At 50.6% G+C, this 19,329-nt stretch overlaps 1 protein-coding gene across 2 annotated transcripts; it reads right to left on the bottom strand.

Moving 5' to 3' along the window:
* Nucleotides 1–8,927: 8,927 nt before the first annotated feature.
* PRMT2 (protein arginine methyltransferase 2) lies at nucleotides 8,928–19,329 on the bottom strand. 2 transcript variants are annotated; one of them, XM_072640754.1, is made up of 11 exons: nucleotides 19,219–19,329; nucleotides 18,735–18,816; nucleotides 16,845–16,940; nucleotides 15,694–15,876; nucleotides 15,380–15,541; nucleotides 14,420–14,584; nucleotides 13,972–14,147; nucleotides 12,314–12,443; nucleotides 11,957–12,093; nucleotides 11,043–11,214; nucleotides 8,928–10,356 (listed from the first exon to the last, which is right to left on the bottom strand). In XM_072640754.1, the coding sequence occupies exons 2-11, from the start codon at nucleotides 18,801–18,803 to the stop codon at nucleotides 10,324–10,326; spliced, it is 1,323 nt and encodes a 440-aa protein (XP_072496855.1). In that variant the 5' UTR covers nucleotides 18,804–18,816; nucleotides 19,219–19,329; the 3' UTR covers nucleotides 8,928–10,323. The 2 variants fall into 2 exon arrangements, 1 of the variants encoding a protein (XP_072496855.1); XR_011974023.1 differs by lacking the exon at nucleotides 8,928–10,356 and adding an exon at nucleotides 11,511–11,637 and having other exon boundaries at nucleotides 11,130–11,214.

The raw sequence follows: 19,329 nt of genomic DNA, 5'->3' as shown, positions 1-19,329 counted from the left end.
AAAAAGAACTTTATTGTTCTGAATACATAAAACCAACCTTGCCAACTCCTTTATTTGCCTCTGAGTGTAAATGGAGGCATTCATCTCCCTCACCTTCTTCCCAAAAAAGGGGAGGAAGCGTGGATTCTGAACATGTGACAACATGAATATTAAGTGACTTATATTAATACTAATTAATTACTATTAATATCTCACAACTCACAAATATTCATGCTTTTTGCTTTAATGAGCATGGGCTGGCATGGGGGGTGGTGAATCTAGGGAAGAGAGTGGAGACACAAGTAGTTTTTTCTCCTTGAAAGTTTTGCCCAGAGTTGGGCTCTTCACTTCCTTTGTGTCCAGCCCTGGGGCAGGCTGTGAAAGTCCTTCTCAGAATCAGACTTTTAAATGCATAAAATCAAATGCCGGGATTACAAAGAATTATGAGATAGTTATCAAAATATTTTAAAAGCAACAAGTCCTGGGACCACCAGCCAAGAACTCAGGCAGGCCCACAAAGGGACGATCTCAGGTTTCTCTGAGCGCTGTGCTCACACTGAGCACCTTCACAAAGCTGGCCCCATCTGACAGTCCCAACAACCCTGTGAGCGTGTGAGATGCATGGCTGCAGAAGCCATGAGGTCACTTTACAGATAAGGAGAGTGAGGCTACCCCGTTAGGCAGACTTAAGATCAGTGATGGTTCCCTCTCTGCCCCTTTCCTCTCAAACTAGAGGGGCTGCAGGGAGCAGGAGAAGGGCTCCTCAAGGTGGGGAGAAGTGGCCTGGCCAAACCTGCCCGACGGGCCCCTACCCCTGTGAGGTAAGCCTCTTTCACAGTACTGCCTTTCCACCAGCCTTGAGTCCCCATGCATCCCTCCAGGGCCATGGAATCCTAGAGAGCTGAGAGGGATCTTGGACACCGTTTAGTTCGACCTGACCACTGCTTCACCAGGACCCTAGGCAAGGCACTTGCAGGCCTCAGTTTGCTCATATGTACAGTGAAGGGATTGGGTTATATGATGATGCTATAAACCCTCTCATTTTACAAGTGAGGAAATGGAGGGGGAAGGCATTTGTGGAGGAGCAACTAGACTTGATTATTAATAATGCTTAGCATTTATGTGGAGGGGGAACGCAGAGGGCACAGAACCAGGCCTGGAGTCAGGAAGACTTGGGTTCAAGTCTGGCCTCAGATACTTACTAGTTGTGTGACCCTGGGTGAGCCACTTCTCTCTGCTTGCCTCAGTTTCTTCATCTGTAAAATGAGCTGAAAAAGGGAATGGTGACCCCTCCAGTATCTGCCAAGAAAACCCCAGATGAGGTCATGAAGTGCTGGACACAACTGAAATGACTGAACAACAACCAGGTTATGTATCATCCTGTTTGTTGACCAGATGCCAGGGAAAAATGTCTCCTAAATGAAGCTGCCCACAAGGGGTAGTGAGCTCCCCATCCTTGGAGGCCTCCAAGTGGAGGCAGTACCAAGGTCAAGGCGGCCCATGGACAAGGAGGCCCTTCCAGCTCTGGGGTGAGCCTGCCCAGATCTTTATCCCATGAGCTTGGGAGGCATACATCAAGGTGAACTTACTGCCCTGGGAGAATATGTGGGATGTTCCTTAGTTAGCCATGATGGCATTTTTAATTTAAAGACTCACTTTCCCATGCCCTTCCACTCTAGAATCATGTGGGATGATACCTCCTTGTGTTCTACACAAAGGCTTGTTGGTTCTCTGTATGGGCAGAAGAGCCAGGCCAAACAAGGGAAGCTGTTTTCTTCCATCTGTAGGCAGGAGGGTTCATTTTCATTCAGGCTCCAGAACAAAGTCTTATTATATCTGAGCTTGTTCCTGTAAGGTCATGTGGCTCAGCTGGGCCTCTGCCTGGGCTCTGAGATCCCAGGGCTTAGCACTTTTGAAATTGATGATAAAGTCGAGACAGTCGGCTTTTCTATGGGAGCTGTTGCAGACAGGTTTGATCTGATTTACAAATAGCTCACGCTTCTCTAGGAATACCTGGGCTTCCCTGATTCATGAAGAGGGCAGTGGGCCTCGGACTCTGGTCCCCTGATGCCGTGTTCCCTGACTGTTAGCTGCTATCCCACCAAGGGAGGCAGCTGGACATTTCCCTGGGTGACTAGGGAAGTCACAAGCCTTTCAGGGTCTTGGCTTCATCATCTCTAAACTAAGGAAGCTGCAGCAGGTGATCTCCCATGATCCTATGAAATCTCTTCTGGGCACTCCAGGCTGGGCAGCCAAGGAAAGTCACAGTGAGGAGTAGCCAGATTCCTGGATGGTGATACCTGCTCTGGGCTTAAGATGCCTCAGAAGTGTTTTCTGTGGGGATAGGCAGGACCCAAGGTCTGGCTCTTTCACTGGTGGCCTGTGCAGGCCCTTGGAGATCACTACTGCTGCCCCAAAATTGGTGTCTCCCAGGTTGCTAAATGGACTGATGACCCCTGGTCTTGGCCAAAATCCTTTATGCCTCAAGGTGCTGGTGACTCTGTACTGGTAGATCTTAGGCTATGGCAGATGCTGCCAGTGCAGAAAGGTCATACTGCCCAGCACAAGCCCAGGGACAGGCAGCATGGCTGCTGGCCAGGATCCTTGACCAGACGTGAAGGCATGACTTTTTCAGCCTTGGCAACTCTCAAAGCCCATTGAAGAAATGGTAGTGAGTCTGCACTCTGGGAAATCTGTGGAGGGTGGGATTAAAGGAGAGGAGGTCAGTCAACCAGCTGGTCAGTATTGGGGTGTCTGCTTTGCACCAGGCACTGCTCTGGTGATGAGGACACAGATAGTGAAATGACCCCTACTCTCAAGGAGTAGACTTTCTAATAGGGCAGGCAACCTGTACATATGAAAAATAAAATATACAGCATGAATCTAAGGTTCATAAACACAAGTCATTAAGTACAAGGGAGTGGGGGGGAGAGGAGCACCCTAGGAGTGGGGGAGGGACATTGGGAGGAGCTTCAGGCAAGAGCTTGAACCTGAGAGACTCTGAGGCATAGGGAGAGTCAGTGCCTTCTAGGCATGGAAGATGACCAGTGCAAGGGTTGTGAATGGAAGGTTCCCCCTCCCCCCAAGCTAGCTTACTGTTCTCTCCACAGCTCCTGCTTTGGTCAGATGGTTAATATTTGCTAAGCACCTACTATGTGCCCTATAAACCTATGGTGCATCACGACTTAGTGCTGATAGAGCCACATCGATTAGTGATAAGGACATGACCCTAGAAAAAAGGGCTGAACACTTCCATAGTGTTCTCAACAGACCATCATCAATCAATGCTGAGGCCACTGACCATTTACCTCAGATTGAAGTCAATTCCTCCTTAGCTGAACTTCCAACTGAAGAAGAGGTTTTAAGGACCATTAGGCTCCTTTCATGTGGCAAAGCACCTGGTGCTGATTCTATTTCAGCTGAGATTCACAAGGTAGGGGGACCACTGCTCATACAAAAGCTAACTGAAATTTTCCAGGTTATACGGCAAGAGGAGGTTATTCTCCAGGAGTTCAAGGATGCCTCCATTGTCCATCTCTATAAAGGTAAAGGAAGTAGATTGTCCTACAATAATCATGGTGGGGGGTGGGGGGGAGGGTCTCTCTCTTAGTCATTGCTGGCAGAATTCTTGTTAGAGTCCTCCTTAATAGGCTGATCCTTCACCTGGAAGATGGTCATCTACCTGAGAGCCAGGGTGGCTTCAGAAAGAGCTGAGAAAGTCAATAGGGTGTTTACTACCCGACAACTCCAGGAGAAATGCCAGGAGCTGAACAAAAGTCTATACACAATGTTTGTAGATCTGACCAAGACCTTTGACACTATTAGTCACGAGGGCTTATGGAGAATTATGTCATGAAGTTCATTAATATTGTACATCAATTTCATGATAGCATGTTTCCCCGAGTTCTTTATAGTGGACAATGCTCTGGTGCCTTCCCAGTCACCAATGGAGTGAAACAGGACTGTGTGCTTGCTCCCATGCTTCTTAGCAGTATGTTTTCAGCCATGTTGTCAAACGCTTTCAGTGAAGATAAACATCAAGGTCAACTACTGTACTGATGGTAAGTTCTTCAATTTGAAAAGGCTACAAGCCAGGACCAAAGTGGAGGGAGTGCTGGTGCATGATTTTCTGTTTGCAGATGATTGTGCACTCAATGCAGCCTATGAAGCTGAGATGCAACAAAGTATGGATCAATTCTCTTTTGCCTGTGCTCATTTTGGCCTAAAAATTAACAACGAGAAAACACAGGTGCTCCATCAGTCACCACCACACCATCCATATGTGGAACCATCAGTTACAACAAATGGAGAAGCTTTGAATGCTGTGGATAAGTTCACTTACCTTGGTAGCATACTTTCCAGGGATGTACACATTAACAATGAGGTTGGTGCATGCATTGCCAGAGCTAGCCTCAGTGTTTGGGAGGCTCTGAAGAAAAGTTTGGGAGAGAAGAGGTATTAGACTGACCACCAAACTGTAGGTCTCCAGAACCGTTGTGCTGATCTCATTGTTGTATGCCTATGAAATATGGACAGTCTACCACCGCCATGCCAGGAAACTGAATGGCTTCCATTTGAACTGTCTTAGGAAGATTCTGAGAATCACCTGGCAGGATAAGGTACTAGACATTGAGGTCCTTGCTCAAACTAAACTGCCAAGCATTCAAAATATGCTTCAGAGAGTGCAACTCTGATGGGCTAGCCACATTGCTCAAATGCAAAATGTACGCTTACCAAAAAGACTATTTAGAGGGAGAACTTGCATGGGGCAGGCATGGTGGTCAGAGGAAGTGATACAAGGATACTCTCAAGGTCTCTCTCAAGAACTTTGGATCTTACTGTGCAACATGGGAGACACTGGCACAGGACCCGCTCAGCATGGTGAGCCCACATCAGAAAGGGTGCTGTGCTTTATGAGCAAAGCAGAATTGAGACAGCACAAAGTAAACGTAGGATGTGCAAATTTGGAGTATCCACCCCAAATATTCATGTGGACTCTCTGTACCCAACCTGTGGTAGAGCATTCTGAGCTTGTATTGGTCTGATCAGCCACAGTCAGACACACTGAAATTTCGCTTTATCATGGTGATGTCATTTTGGTCCTCTTGGAGAGCAAAGGACAACAACCAACCAACCAACCATGTGCCCTGCATGGTGCTAGATTTTGGGGACATAAAAAGAGGCAAAAGCCCTCAAGAAGCTCACGATCTAACAGGGTGGCAAATGTATATATAAAACAAAGCTCTATACAGGATAAAGAGGAAAAAATGAACACAGGGAAGGCACTAGAAGTGAGAGGGGTTGGGGAAGGCTTCCCGTAGGAGGTAGGATTTTAGTTGCGACTTAAAGGAGACCAAGGAGATCAGTAATTAGAGCAGAGGAGGAAGGGGCTCCAGGTCAGGGGAACAGAGAGAATGGCCAGAGCCAGACATGGGGGGTCTTGTTCATGGAGCAGCTGGGAGGTTGGGAGCAAGGAATCCAAGAGTGCATGTTGGGGAGGGAGGTGTAAGAAAACTGAAAAGGGAAGAACAAACAGAGCATTTTATATTCGTTCCCCGAGACAATAGGGAACTACTTCAGTTTACTGAGTAAGGGCATGGTCAGACCTGTGCTTTAGGAAAACCAGTTTAGTGGCTAAATAGAGTGGGGAGATATTTGAGGAATTCAGACAACTTTCCTCCTCCAAGCAGCTACTGCCATAGTCCAGGCATGGGGTGACCAGGCCTGCACCAGGGTGAGGCAGTATCAGAGGAGAGAAGGGGGCATAACTGGGAGATGATGTAGAGTTGAAATCTACCAGAGATGCTGCTGAGGTGAAATCAACAGAAGATGTTCAGGAAATGAAATCAACAAGAGATGTAGAGGTGAAATCAACAAGAGATGTTGTAGAGGTGAAATCAACAAGAGATGTTGTAGAGTTGAAATCTACCAGAGATGCTGCTGAGGTGAAATCAACAAGAGATGTTCAGGAAATGAAATCAACCAGAGATGTAGAGATGAAATCAACAAGAGATGTTATAGAGGTGAAATCAACAAGAGAAGTTGTAGAGGTGAAATGGACAGGCCTTGGCACCATGTTGGATATGGGCCAGGGTGACAGAGTGAGGATGACTCCTAGGTTGGGAACTGGAGAGATTGGGAGAATGAAGGTGTCCTCTACAGTAAGAGTAAAGAGAAGAGGGGAGAGAGTTTGGGAGGAAAGATGGGTTATGTTTTGGACATACTGAGGTTAAGATGTCTACTAAACCTGCAGTTCAAGATGTCTGAAAGGCAGTTGGGGGCAAGATTGGAGGTCACATAGAGACTGGGGCAGAAAACGTAGATTTGAGAATCATCAGCATAGAGGGCCATTAAAACCATGGGAGCTGATGAGATCCCCAGGTGAAGTACAGAGGGAGAAGAACAGAAGGCCCAGGACAGACCCTTGGGGGACACTGATGGTCAGAGGGTGTGAACTGGAGGAGGACCCAAAGATGGAGGACAGTAATAATCTCAGACTCCTGGGTAGGAATGGGCACATACTGCCCACCTGGAGCCTGCTGCTGAAGGTATGGGTACAGCACAGACCAAGGCTGGAACATGGCATGGGTGGGTGGGTGGTTAATGTGTCTTCTGAGAAGGCAGGAGAGAAATAAAGCTTCCTCACAAACTATCTCCTGACATCCTGCCCTGGCCATCTCCTGAGTGCTCTGTTCTCCCCTTCTCTCCACCTCTCAAAGCCAGTGGTGGAAAACAGTCCTCTTTCTGTCCCTTCCTTGTTCATAAAGAGCTTTTGAAGCCAAACCCATTGACAGTCCAAAGAGGAGAGAGCCAGCAGAAATGCCCTGTTGGAGTCATGCCTTATTTCAAGTGGGGCCCATCTCCTGCTCCATTGGCTCTAAGACTTTCTGGATCCCTCTGGCTCTTCCTTAGTGCATGTGGAGGCAGAAGAAGAGGTTTCCAAATTACTACCACCTAGATAAGTCACTGAATTTTAGCATTGAGGAAACCTCAGCCTGTCTGAGCCAACCCAGACTTGTATAAGAATACCTTCCAATAATGGTCCTTGATCAAGTCTGTGATTGAAGCCCTCTGGTGACAGGGAGCTCACCACATCTGGAGACAGCCAGATCCCTTTGACTTCGCTCTAATTATTAATTAAGCCTAATCTTCTCTTTGCAATACCGCCCATGCCTCCCACCAACTGCTCCTTGTTCTGCTCTCTAGTGTCAAACTGAATGTGGCTAAGCCCTCTCCTTATGATAAGAAAGGCTGATTTGGAACTATGCCCAAAGGACTAGAAAAATGTGCATACCCTTTGACCCATCAATACCACTTCTAGGTCTTTTTTATCCCAGAGATCATAAAAATGGGAAAAGCACCTGTCTGCACAAAAATATTTATAGCAGCTCTTTGTGTGGTAAGAACTGGAAATCAAGGAAATGCTTATCCATGGAACAAGCTGTGGTATACGAATGTAATGGAATACTACTGTGCTATAAGAAATGATGAACAGAATTTCAGAAAAACCTGGATTTCTATCAACTGATGCTGAGTAAAGTGAACAGAATCAGGAGGATATTATACACTGTAACAGCCATTGCGTGAGGACTGACTTTGTTAAACTTAGCCCTTCTCAACAACACAAGGACCTAAAACAATTCCAAAGGACTCATGATGGAAAATGCCATCCACATGCAGAGAAAGAACTGGAGTCGGAATGCAGAGTGAAACAGACTATTTTCTTTTTGTGTTTTGTTTTTTCTTTCTCATGGTTCCTCCTATTTGTTCCAATACTTCTACGCAACATATCTAATGTGAAAATATGTTTAATAGGAATGTATATATAGAGTCTCTATCAGATTGCATGCCATCTTGGGGAGGGGGGAGGAGAGGGACAGGGAGAAAATTTAAAACCCAAAACCTTATGGAACCGAATGTTGAAAACTAAAAATAAACTAAAAAAAACCCAAAACCCAAGAACAACTGTCATTTATACATTGTTTTACTAACAATATCTCCAAGCTTCCCTCACAACAACCCTGGGAGTCAGGTGCTGCTATGGTCCCCATTTTACAGTTGAGAAAACTGAGGCAGGCAGAGGTGAAGCGACTTGGCCATAGTCACTCTGCTCGTGTCTGAGGTCAGATTTGAACTTGGGTCTTCCTGACTCCATGCCCGGTGCTCTGTGCAGTGGTGCCACTCCACTTCTTCCCGCTTCCCTGGCTGCCAGGCAGTAGGAGCCAGGGACCTGGCCAACTAAAGGATGACCCTGTTTCCAGGCCTCATGAGGGAAGGGCTGAGTCTAGAAGCCAAGGAATGAGAGGGGGAACGCGCAGCTCCTTCCATCACGCGTTTTCTCTCCTTCTCTGGGCTCAGGCTGCACTGAGGCCATGCCCAGGGGCCAAGGCCAAGGCCATGAGGAGGCCAACTGTTAAAGGGTTGCATTTCCAACTTACACAAGCAATTTGATGGGTCTGTGTCCCATGAACATTCACACACTTCCTAGTCCTCACCGGAGTCCTGCTGTTTGTCGTCCAAACCCCCTCTAAATGCGCTCTAGAGAGCAGACCCTTCAACAGAGCCTGGGGGCCCTGGCTTGTTGCCACCAGATCCGGGAGGCGTCACTGGAGGCCCTACCAGAGGAAACTAAGTTGCACTTGGGGACAAAGGACAGTGTTTAGCATGTGGAGGAAGACCTAGGTTTGAATCCCACCCATGACACTTCCTAACTGGTGACCTTGGGCAAGTCTGCTCATTTTCTGAGCCCTAATTAAGTCAGGGGTAAACTGGAATGATCCCTGGAGCCCCTTGGCTCCCTGGGGGAGGGTTGTGAGAGTCAGATAATGTCCATTGAGTGGGCAGCTAACTAACACTGAAGCGCCATGGAAAACAAGTTCTTAGTACTGCTAAAACACCACAAGGGTTGTAGAGATTCTAAAGAAACAGACCACCACTTTGCAAACCTGTAAAAATAAATACTGATTTTATTGTGTTCCAAATCAGAGAAGAGCTTTGGTTAGATGCCTTGTGGTATTTGGGATGGCTTGTTTCAAAAGGGTGGATCTAAGCCCATGGGCAGTGAAAATAAATCTATCCCTTCTTTTTAGTGCAGGGAAGTGGGAGAAAAGTTGGTCATGCTGTCACTGACAGCTCCAAAGTCCCTTTTCTAGAATCACACAGAGATTCATAATTTAACAAAACAACTTAAAAGGAATACTCTCAGCAGATAAAGCATCAAAGGAAAAGTTTTCAAAACAACTGCAAATTGCCAACAGCCACGTAAAAGAATGCTTGGAATCGCTACTCCTCAGATGCAGGAAAAATAAAAATAACCGTGCAAACACTCCCCCCCAAAACCAGCCTAACCCTCCCACCCCAGACCGTTCTGCCCACATCCAGCAAACTGGCAAAGAAGCCAAGAGAGGAGGGGCCGTGGGCAGTCAGGCACTGGTACAGCATCAACGGAGCCGAGGATCGCAGATGCTGGGTTTCCATCAGAATGGCATGACAGCATGGAAGGTGAAGGCACATTACTATGCTGTAAGAGATGAGGTGTGGGCAAGCTCCAAGAATCACAGGAACCAGAAGAATCTTGTATACAGAAGAAGCTGGTCCCTAAAAGATGGGGGAGGCCTGAGCCGTGGACAAAGCGAGGATGCCCCTGAGAATGAGGACACCATTTATGTCCTCGGAATGAACAGGAGATAGGAGGCCAATAAGGGAAGGCTTCTCCCCTCCCCCAATTCCCCCAGCATGATGTTTAGACAAAATGTGCCCTTGACAGGTCTCTGCCTAGAGCTGTGTGTGACAACTGGCCCAACTTAAGCTTGGAAGACACTTCAGCTCCCAGGATGGACAGTGATGTGGAGATCTCGTTGTGGGGGTGGGGACAGACAAGTCTCTGGAAGACTGAGGCTGGGGCAGTTCAAAGTCAAGGAGAGTCACCCTCAAAGTGTGACAGGAACATGCCCACCCATGACCCTAAATGTGCAATGAACTTGAGCTGAAGGACACTCAAGGAAGAAAGGTGGAGGACCCCCGCTCAACACTCGGAGAAAGGGCCTTGGTTGGGGCAGCATCCTCGGCTGTCTGAGAGGCACAAGCAGGACGGTGTTGTGGTGGGTAGCCTTTGGGTCCTCCTCCTCGGTCTGCCACTCCCTGTGTGACCCAGCACAAGTCCATTTGCCTCCATGGGCCTTAGTTTCCTCACTTATAAAATGGGGGTGTTCTGAGGGACTTCAGAACTTTTGGTCTCTTCCCAACCTTTCACGTTTCAGTGTGGCTGCCAGGGAGAAGGGCAGGAGCCTGGCTACACTCCCCACAACCATCATCCCAGATGCTGACCTGGGCCCTTCACACACCTCATCTCCAGATGGGGAAGGTTTTTTCTCCAACCTAAAACAAAGTGGGGAAAATGGATGAAGTGTAATGTTCCTGATTTCCATTTCTTGAGCACTCAGTGATGTTTGATCACAGTAAAGTAGCGTTTAGCAATAAGTGGGGCACTTTTCCACACTGTTCTCAACACAAAACAGGCAGATACTGGCCTCAGGCCTGGCCCAGAATCTCTGGATGGTGGCTCTTCCTTCTGCTTTAGGCCTGGGGTCAGAGAAAGTCAATTCTCCTTTCTGCTGATTTCTCTGAGATCTCAAGTCTACACTTGGAGAAGAGAACTTTGTTAAGTGGTCGCTCTGTAAGCGGGCCAGAAGGGGGGTGACACCTTATTTCACACTGGAAACCGCTGACACTAGGCCACGCCCCAAAAGAAGCCATAGTCAGAAATAACAGCAAACACAGGCTGCGTTCAGGCTTTCTACAAGAGGCTGGGCGAGACAAAGCTCTGCCTAAACCCCACGCCTGCTGGAGTCCCCCGGGAAAAGACTCTGGATGGCATGGCCCCACACAGGCTGAACAGATGGACCCACCATGGCCTTTGTGCTACTAAACCTCCTGGGGAGTCTAACTGGCAGCCATAAGGCTCCGGGGACACAAAAACCCACATCAGAGGGAGAAGCTGGGTGCCAACTGCATGAGCTGCAGGCGGCTGAGTTTGCTGCTGAAGGCCCATCCCTCTCTGGTACCTTTGGAGAGGTGGGGTCTTGTTTGGAGGTGACGGTCCAGCTCAGGGTGATGGACATATGCCTCCTCCACACCGGGTTTCTCTGCAGCACGATGAAGCCAGTAACCACATCTCCAGCATGGACGGTCAAAGGCTCATCCAGCATAAATAAGGTCTGTTTCCAATGCGTTGTGCTGTGAGCAAAGACATCACCAAATAAGGACCCCTCCTGTTCCTAGAATAACTGGCTGAATCCTGAGGTGAGTCAAGTCATCTAAGCAAACTGGACCTTGGTTTCTCATCTGTAAAAGGGGAGACTGGATGAGAGCTCTCCTATGGTCCTTTCTGCTTCCCAAATCCTAGGATACCATGAGAATTCTTCAAGAGCTTGAGCTCAGAGAGAAGCTTGGGGACACAGGGTCTCCAAATAACCAAGGAACAGCAGAAAGAGGGCAAGGAGACCTGACCCACACTGGCAGCTGGCACCGACCTGCTTTGCTGGGAGGGAATTCCCCTCTCTGTACCACGGTGTTGGAGCTGCCTGGGCACTGAGAGTTAAGCACTTGCTCGAGGTCACTCGAGGTCGAAGACAAGCCTTTCCTCATCTTGCCAAGGGCCTAGTGTACAGCAGACACTTAATGTGTGCTTCTAATTAATTTAATATGCTATAGTTCTATCCTGTTTCCTTAGTTTTGAAAATCAGCGTTTCTATCTTAAACCAAGTTCTTTGTTCCTTTTTTCTCAGTTATATCCCAAACTGCTTCTGAGTCAAATTCTCTGATGAAAGCCAGTAAGCTTTGGAGCAAATAGGACCCTGCCACGGCAATGCCATGCAGGTTGCCTTTCCTGCCGCTTGGCTCCCTGTCACCTTTCTGTGGCCCCTGCCCAAGGGCCCATGGTGCTAGCTGGCCAGCCGTTACCACCCCAAACACTTACGGGTCCCAGGGGCCTGTGCTCAGGACCAGCTGTGGTCTGTCTCCTCCCATGTTCTGGAACTCGACACTGAACCAGGCAGAAAACCCGTGCAAAGCCCCAGACCTCTGGATACAGAAGCAGAGCTCGCCTTTCATTTTCTTGGTGAAGGGAGAAAAGAAAAGGGAGAGTTTGTACCCACATACCCTGATGCAAATAAAGAGGCAGGCAGGGGAGTGGCCCACCTTGCATCTACAGGAAGGGGCTTCCTGCACAGGTGTCAGGTCTCTGGGCAGGGCTAACTGCTCAGACAAGGGCCACCCACATCAGAGGAGCCTCTGCAGGGGATGATGAGGCCAAAGCCGGGTGCCTCTCTCTCACCTCAAGGTCAGGGATCTGTACGGTTTTCATATCCAACTGGAAGACAGGACGTGGGTCAGAAAGACACTCTTCAGGCTCCAAAATATGATTGTACTTGGGTTTGGCAAAAAATTCCCTGATGGCCAAAGATCTGGTCAGGGAGAAAGGGCTGGAGTCAGGTCCTGTGATGGCCACCGTCCCCAGCCCCAGCAGGTGTTCCCTCCCTTCTTCTCCCCCAAAGAGACCCAGCACAGTCTGGAGGCAGTGTCTTTTCCTCGCAGTGTGCCCCAAATGGGAGGCAGGGTACCCCAGAGATCCACAACTAGGGCTGGGGCTCCAGGGCCCATACAAGCCAGAGAGAAGACACTACTCAAACATCTCCTAGTTCCCTCTTTAAAAATTCAAGTCAAGTGCCAATCGACTACCTCTGTGGTTAAGAAGCTCCCTGTCAGAGCCGGAGTTTTGCTGCTCTTTCCTCTTACTCTGGGACATGGGGGACAACAGGCACAGCCAATACACGTCATACTCCAAGTTAGGAGACTTTATCAGCAGTCACAGTGAACAACTGGGCTCGTGGACGATGCCCTGAGAGCATGCTCATGGCCCTGCTCTTCGAGGACTCCCCCGACCTTGTCGTTTCATCTGATCTGCTCCCACATAAGTACAGGAGTGGGCTTCACAGACAGAGCCACATTCCCACTCATGATCGCAAACTTTTACTCAATATCTGCGCACTGAAAGCTCTCACTGGCCCAAAGAGGGGCAAGGAAACAGCACAGGTGGAGCAGGTGCATCTCACAGCACAAAGGTGGGCCCTGGTCTGACACCCCAAAATGTACCCTACCCAAGGGAAAAAATCGCTGTAACATCCCCAGGAGAAGGACGGAAGGAGACAGTATGGAAGGCGTGACTGGCTCAGGCTCATTCCCAAAGAAGGGAGCACCAGAGAGCCCCTGAATGATGATGATGGGAGGGGGAGAAAGGAAGAGAGATAAGGGGGGAGGGAGAGAGAGGAGACCACAGAAAGAGACACAGAGAGACAGGGAGACACAGAGACAGAGAGGGGATGTGGATGAAGGCCAAGGGACACATAAGGAAACACAAAGTAGAGGTTAGCATCAAGGAAGGGATGTTAATGACCCAGTGGAAAGCCTCTAAAGGCTGGTGTGGTGTCGCTGGAGACCAGCCACCCCTCCCCCTACATGAAAGCCCCCCCTCCCACCCCCCCCACTCTAGAGTTGGGAAAGGCTCAGAGGCCACCCTCTTACAGGCCTGAGCTGGCGGCCCAGAGCAAAGCACTGATTTGCTCAAGGTCACATAGGGAGTAAGTCACACAGGAGCAGAATATGAACCCAGGTCTGCTACCTCTTTCCCCTGGACCAGGCGGTTCCTGTTTACAAGAACATATAAAGCCATTCCAGGTGACTTCTTCTCTCCCCAGCAGGGACAAGCCACTCCAGCAGATGCCCAGCCCCAACGATGCCTTTATCCCCTGGCCAGGGTTTCGCACTGGGCTGCCGGCTCCCCCATCTCAGCACATGCTCTGGGGCTTGGCCAGAACTCGAACACAGTGAGCTGATTGTGCACGTCTTCCATCAGGTTATTAAGAGCCCTGCCTGTTGGAGCCCACGCAGAAGTCCTGGGTAGCTTCACATGGAGCTCATTTGGGGGCCACTCACTTTAGCGAGCTGAGGTCAAACTCGTAGGCGTTGTCCCAGAAGAGGACTTTGTGGTCATAGTCCTTCTCAGCACTGCAGGGGGCAAGGTGTATTGTGGCTGTGGTAGGCCAAATGACCCCATCGGGGGAAAGCCACTTGTCCCGCGCATAGAGCACAGACTCAATCATAAACTCAAACTACAGACAGAGGGAAAAACAGCACAAGTGAGGCAATGAGCATGAACCTGATGCTTCTGCTCCATGGTCAGTCACCCTGGCCCCTTCCCTGGACCCTGAGTGGCAGCTGTGTCCAAGCTGCCTCTGACCAGTCGGGGCCCAGACTAGCCTTGAGCCCACCTCCCACTGGCTCCTCTGAGGCTTGTCATGGTGCCTCGATCAAGCAGGTGCTGCTCCTGAGGAGGGTGAGGCCTGCGCCACTCCCTGCACTCAGTCCCTGGGCCACTCCTCACCAGTAGACATGTGCCCATCCACTCGGACACTAGCACATCCACCTTCCCCGGCAGGGTTACATCCTCCACCTTCTGCTGGAAGACAGTGATTTTGTCTGCAAAGCCATTGTGCAGCACCAGCTGCTCAGTGTGCTGGGCCATCTCACTGGCCTCCACAGCATAGACCTGCGGGCATAGAAAAGGGCACCCTCACTGCTTGACTGGCACCCGGGATCTGAGTGCCAACACTCCTACATGGGTCTTCCACCTTGTCCATGGGCCATGTGTGAGAACCAGAGCAGGACCTGACAGGCCAAGGCTGCCCCAGCTGCTCCCCCAGATGGCATCATCCCTAATGGTTGAGGATGCTCGGCTGCCAGTAACTGTGTGCGACCACAGGGAGGCAAGCCCTGGTACCACAATTATCACACTGACAACTTCCGTGAGTTTTTGCAAGGATAAAATAGTGGCATAAGAGTTAGCCCTGGGAACGCATCTTGTCTTTGTTTGCTGTCATCGAGACCCTGGGTAAACCTCTAAACTTCCTGAACGTGTTTAAGACTATGGGGCCACAGCAGAAGGCCTCAAAGGCCTGCCTATTCTCAATCTTCTGATCCCAGGGTGTAGAAGTCCAGTATATGGGCATAGAAAGGATCCACCCATTCCAACCCCAGTATGAGGCTCTCTGATGGAGCAGACACAGGGGACCAAGGGAAGGGAGTGCCTTGGCATCCAGGCCCACCTTGGGCCTCCTCACACAGGCCGTGTGACTCCAGATCCAGTCACAGCACCCCAGGCGATGCTCTGCTAAGACTATCAAGCTGCAGATGAGTGGCCTGTTTACACCTGAAGACAGAGGTCCCCATTGGGGAGGTCAGAGACCCTCGTGCCTAGGTCAGGGCCTCATACCCAGCAGCAGGTGTGGGTGACCGAGCTCCCTCCTCCCAGAAACAAGGCTCTGCCTGCTGGGTCTTTACTCACTGCTCTGGGCCGTGCGTGATGGGCACAGAAGAGGCTGAGGATACCAGTGCCACACCCAACATCCAAAATCACTTTGTCTTCCAGAAATTCTCTGTGCTGCAGGATCACCTGGTGGTACACGGCTGTCCGTGCCTGGTCTGACAACATTTCCAACTGGAGTTTCTAAAGAAAACGATGCCCATGTTAATGCTGGCCAGCTGAGGTAACCGCAAATGCCACCTGCCTGTGACCAATGACTGCAAGAGGCAAAAATCTTCTTTAGGATGTAGGAAACAGAAAGTGAAGAGAGAGATTTTTTCCCACAAAGATGTTACCAGGGTTCCATAGCTGCCAAAATATTCCTCATCTTGCCATGTATCTTCGGGTTCCAAGTCTCCCAAGCTCTCTCTCATGTAGCTGGCAGGGATGTACCCACAGCGGCCCTCCCGCTCGCCCCACCACCACTCAGCCGTCACCCGTCTCAGCACAAGCAGCTTCTCTCCCCTGCAGAAACTGAGCTGGAAGATAGGAGGCAGACAGGAAGTTCCATGAGGCCAGAAACTGCCCGATGGAGTCTCTAAAGAAAACTGCCAAGGAGTTCCCCCCTTAGAGCTGGGCTTCTCTGTGCACCCAGACAAAGGGACCTCTATCCTTGCTGGCATCTGTCTGTGGCCACCTTAAATTAGAGTATTAAGGTTGACATCTTTGGGGCTGGAATGATGTCAGAGGGGACTAGACCCCACCACTGCAGCTGTTGCCCCCAGGTTGCAGGCCTAGAACTGTGTAAAATGCAGGGCAGGCAGTCCCATGAGCCACGCATATTGGCTTTGACTGACAGCTCCTACTGACCTGGGAAACACTGGCAGCTGGACAATCCCCAACCAGGGCTGCCCATCTGCAATGCCCAGGTGGCTGGTCAGGGTCAAGAGCTGGTGAGGAGAATGGAACAAGTCTGGCCCCTCAAGACTCTGAGTGTGTCCTCTGTCCCAGGCCTTGATTCCTCTAAGAGAGTTGGGCCTCCCTCCTGAGGCCTGTGGGGCCCTTCTGCCCCAACCCCCCCCACTGTGTTCTGCTTGCATTCTGTTCTGCTTGTCGGTCAGGTCAGTATTGGAAAGAAGTGCCAATGTCTGACCAGCTTAACCCAATAAAGAGAGGACTCCTCCAGAGGGGGAACCAGGGACAGACAAACAGGACACACATGTGTGTGTCTGTGTGTTGTTCTATATCAAATCACGATTAGCTTCTGCTCACAGCCTAGAATCTACAGACTGGGCCCCTAAACAGTCATTCTGGCTCAAGCTCAAAAGAAATTGAGGGTAACTCCTCCCTGTCTCTGCTCCAGGTCCCTCCTCTCTCCTGCACCCCCCACAGTCCTACCAGATGTCCCCCCCAGCCCTCACAGACCTGTCACAGGGCATCCCCACCACCTCCTCAGGAACACACAGAACACTGGGCTGATGTCACACCTGGCCTTGCCCATTCTTACCTGTGTTTCATTCGTTGCTGCGTAATCTGCGATAGCCACAAGCTCTTCGGGCTCTGAGTTCTCTGCGTCATTCTGTTCTTTGGTTTCTCTCACTTTCTGCACAAAATCAAGGAAATAAGATGGGGGCTGGGATAGAATGCCTGGGCAAATAGTTCATCCCCTTGTGTATCTCAATAAAGGCCACAGTCAACCGATGGTCACTGTTGCCCCATCTTGCCACGAGCATCCAGGTGGTGTTTAAGTGACAGGCGCCAGGCACTCAGGGACCCATCCTGCCTCAGCACAGCTCATGAACAAGTACTGGCAGCAGGTGGCACCATTTCCAGACATGCCTCTTCATTTGTCTTGTGGGGCAGACTGATTGCTTCCCCTGCAAAGCCTTCAGGCTGAGGGGGGCTCCTGCAGGGGCCTCAGATGACAGCAGGCTGGACTAAGGCACTAGGTTTGCTGAGAACAGGCTTCCATTGGCCTCAAGGAAGCCCAAGGCCTCTGTTTCACCTCCACTGGTGAATGGGTTGTCTGCTCCAGCATAACTTCGGTAGGATGCAATGGATGTGGACAGTCCACTTGCTGTAACCCTGTAAGCTGACCAAACGGTCTGATCCACTCTGAGCTAAGAGGCTGCCAGAGGGCCTATCTTCAGGGACTTGATCAACTTTAATCCATCTTCTTACCCAGGGACTGACTTCTGAAGGAGGCTCCCACTCCTACCATCCCTCACAATGTGACGTGGTCACCAATGTGGGTGGGCACAGATGCGTCCCAGCTCTCAGGTTTCCTCCCCCTCTGCGACCTTGCCTTCTCTCCTACCTCCTTCCTGTCCAGCCCAGTTCAAGGGCCTCTGGGAGGCAGCCTTGCCTTGCCTACTGCCTCAGTCTTCCAAATACCAACAGCCTGCCTGCCCAGCTAGCCATGAGATTGGGGGAGAGGCCTCTCAAGATGCACTGTCCTGGACTTGTTTCTTGGCTGAAGTTGATCTGACTACATCCTTATTCTCGTCCCAAATGAGCCGCCCCAGAAATGCAGGCCATGATGCCATCTAAATGCCAGCACAGTGTTGCAGCCAAATGCTGGACTGGGAGTCAGGAAACTCAAATCCTTCCTCCTGACACTGGTCACGTGGCCTTAGGAAAATGCTTAACCATTCTCAGTTTCCTCATCTGTGAAATGGGGATAATAATGGTGTGTCACTGAGTCCTTGTACGTAAGACTCTTTGTAAATTTCAAAGCACCACAGAATTGTTAGCTCTGAATCAGATGGGGTCCTACTATGTTTAGTTTTTGCAAATGGAATCCCTTATCCCAGGAGGCAAGGAAGCTTTCTCCCAGGAGGAAACAACTTGGAAAGCATTTTTGGTAAAGCAAAACAAACAAAAATTCCCCCTCCTCAACTGATCATTTTGGGGGCCTGGGGGTAAATCTGGGCTTTCCTGTAACCTTTAAGCTTCAAGGAGGGTACTCATGCACATCTTCCACAAGTGATATGTAAACACAAAGAGCTCCCACTGTGTAGGTCTGTCTGACTCTGTGCCTGCCTCTGCCTACAGACTTCTAAGACACTGGCAGTCTTCAGTGTGGCCTCCCCCAGCCCCTCTATGGCCAATGCCCACTTCCTCACGGAGTCTGCCTGCAAAGCCTTTCCAGCATAGCAGGCCCTGACAGAGCTGGTGCCCCATGGGCACCAGCTTGGGGCCTTTCCAGCCTATGTGGAGGGTCAAGCTCCCACATTACCTGCGCCTCCCCAGGGGCAGCGCCATGGGGCCAAGGGCCATCTTGCCTTTCCAGCCTATGTGGAGAGTCATCAATGCGACCACTGTGGGCTAAGTCTCAGAGCTCACCAGGGTGGCCTCCCTGCTCACCCTGCCCCAGACACCCAAGCTCCCACATTACCTGCACCTCCCCGTGGGCAGTGCCATGGGGAGGGGCCATGGGGTCGGGCTCTTGCTCCTCTGGCTTCATCTTCCCTTGGTTTCTATTGTCACAAGAGAGAACGCACCGATGGTTAACTATCCTTCTGTCCCAAGCCCGACCCCCAATGAATCCCCCCCTCCCACAACGCAGAGCGAGGAAAAAGCCCATCTGCACGAGCTCCTCCCCGAGGAGGGCACATCTGCTGCTGCGCCCACCAGTCACTGCTGGGGCATCCTTCTGGCACAGCTGCCAGGTACCCAGGGTCACCTGAATCAGGGCCTGGGGCGGGGCATCGGGGGAGGGACGGGGCCCGCCCTTGCACATTTGACAAATGAGAAAACTGAGGCAGCTCCAGCGGCCTCGCCCCAGCTTCTTCTGCCCTCTCTCCAGACCCACTCCCATCACAGGTGGGGAAACTGAGGTAGCTCAGGCGTGGCCCCGCGCAGTCCCCTCCCCATCTTACCGAGGAGTTTTTGAAAAGGAAGCAACTGCCTGACCGGCCTCGGCGGGTGCCGGCCTGAGCGTCAGGGGCAATTGCGCAAGCGCGACCGGGTCAGGGGCGGGGCCTCGGAGA

The sequence above is a fragment of the Notamacropus eugenii genome, chromosome 2, assembly GCF_028372415.1.
Source record: "Notamacropus eugenii isolate mMacEug1 chromosome 2, mMacEug1.pri_v2, whole genome shotgun sequence".
NCBI classification, from domain to species: domain Eukaryota; kingdom Metazoa; phylum Chordata; class Mammalia; order Diprotodontia; family Macropodidae; genus Notamacropus; species Notamacropus eugenii.
The sequence above is the reverse complement of the archived record's forward strand: the minus strand, read 5'-3'. Positions and strand labels throughout refer to the sequence as shown.

Bases quoted from the DNA above. Each gene is read 5' to 3' on its own strand.
- PRMT2 (XM_072640754.1), bottom strand. From the start codon at position 18,803: ATGAAGCCAGAGGAGCAAGAGCCCGACCCCATGGCCCCTCCCCATGGC. The intron at 14,585-15,379 runs GTGAGTAAAGAC...CTATGCCCGCAG, and splicing joins ATCACGCACGGCCCAGAGCA to GTCTATGCTGTGGAGGCCAG. The intron at 14,148-14,419 runs GTGAGGAGTGGC...CTCTGTCTGTAG, and splicing joins GGATGGGCACATGTCTACTG to TTTGAGTTTATGATTGAGTC.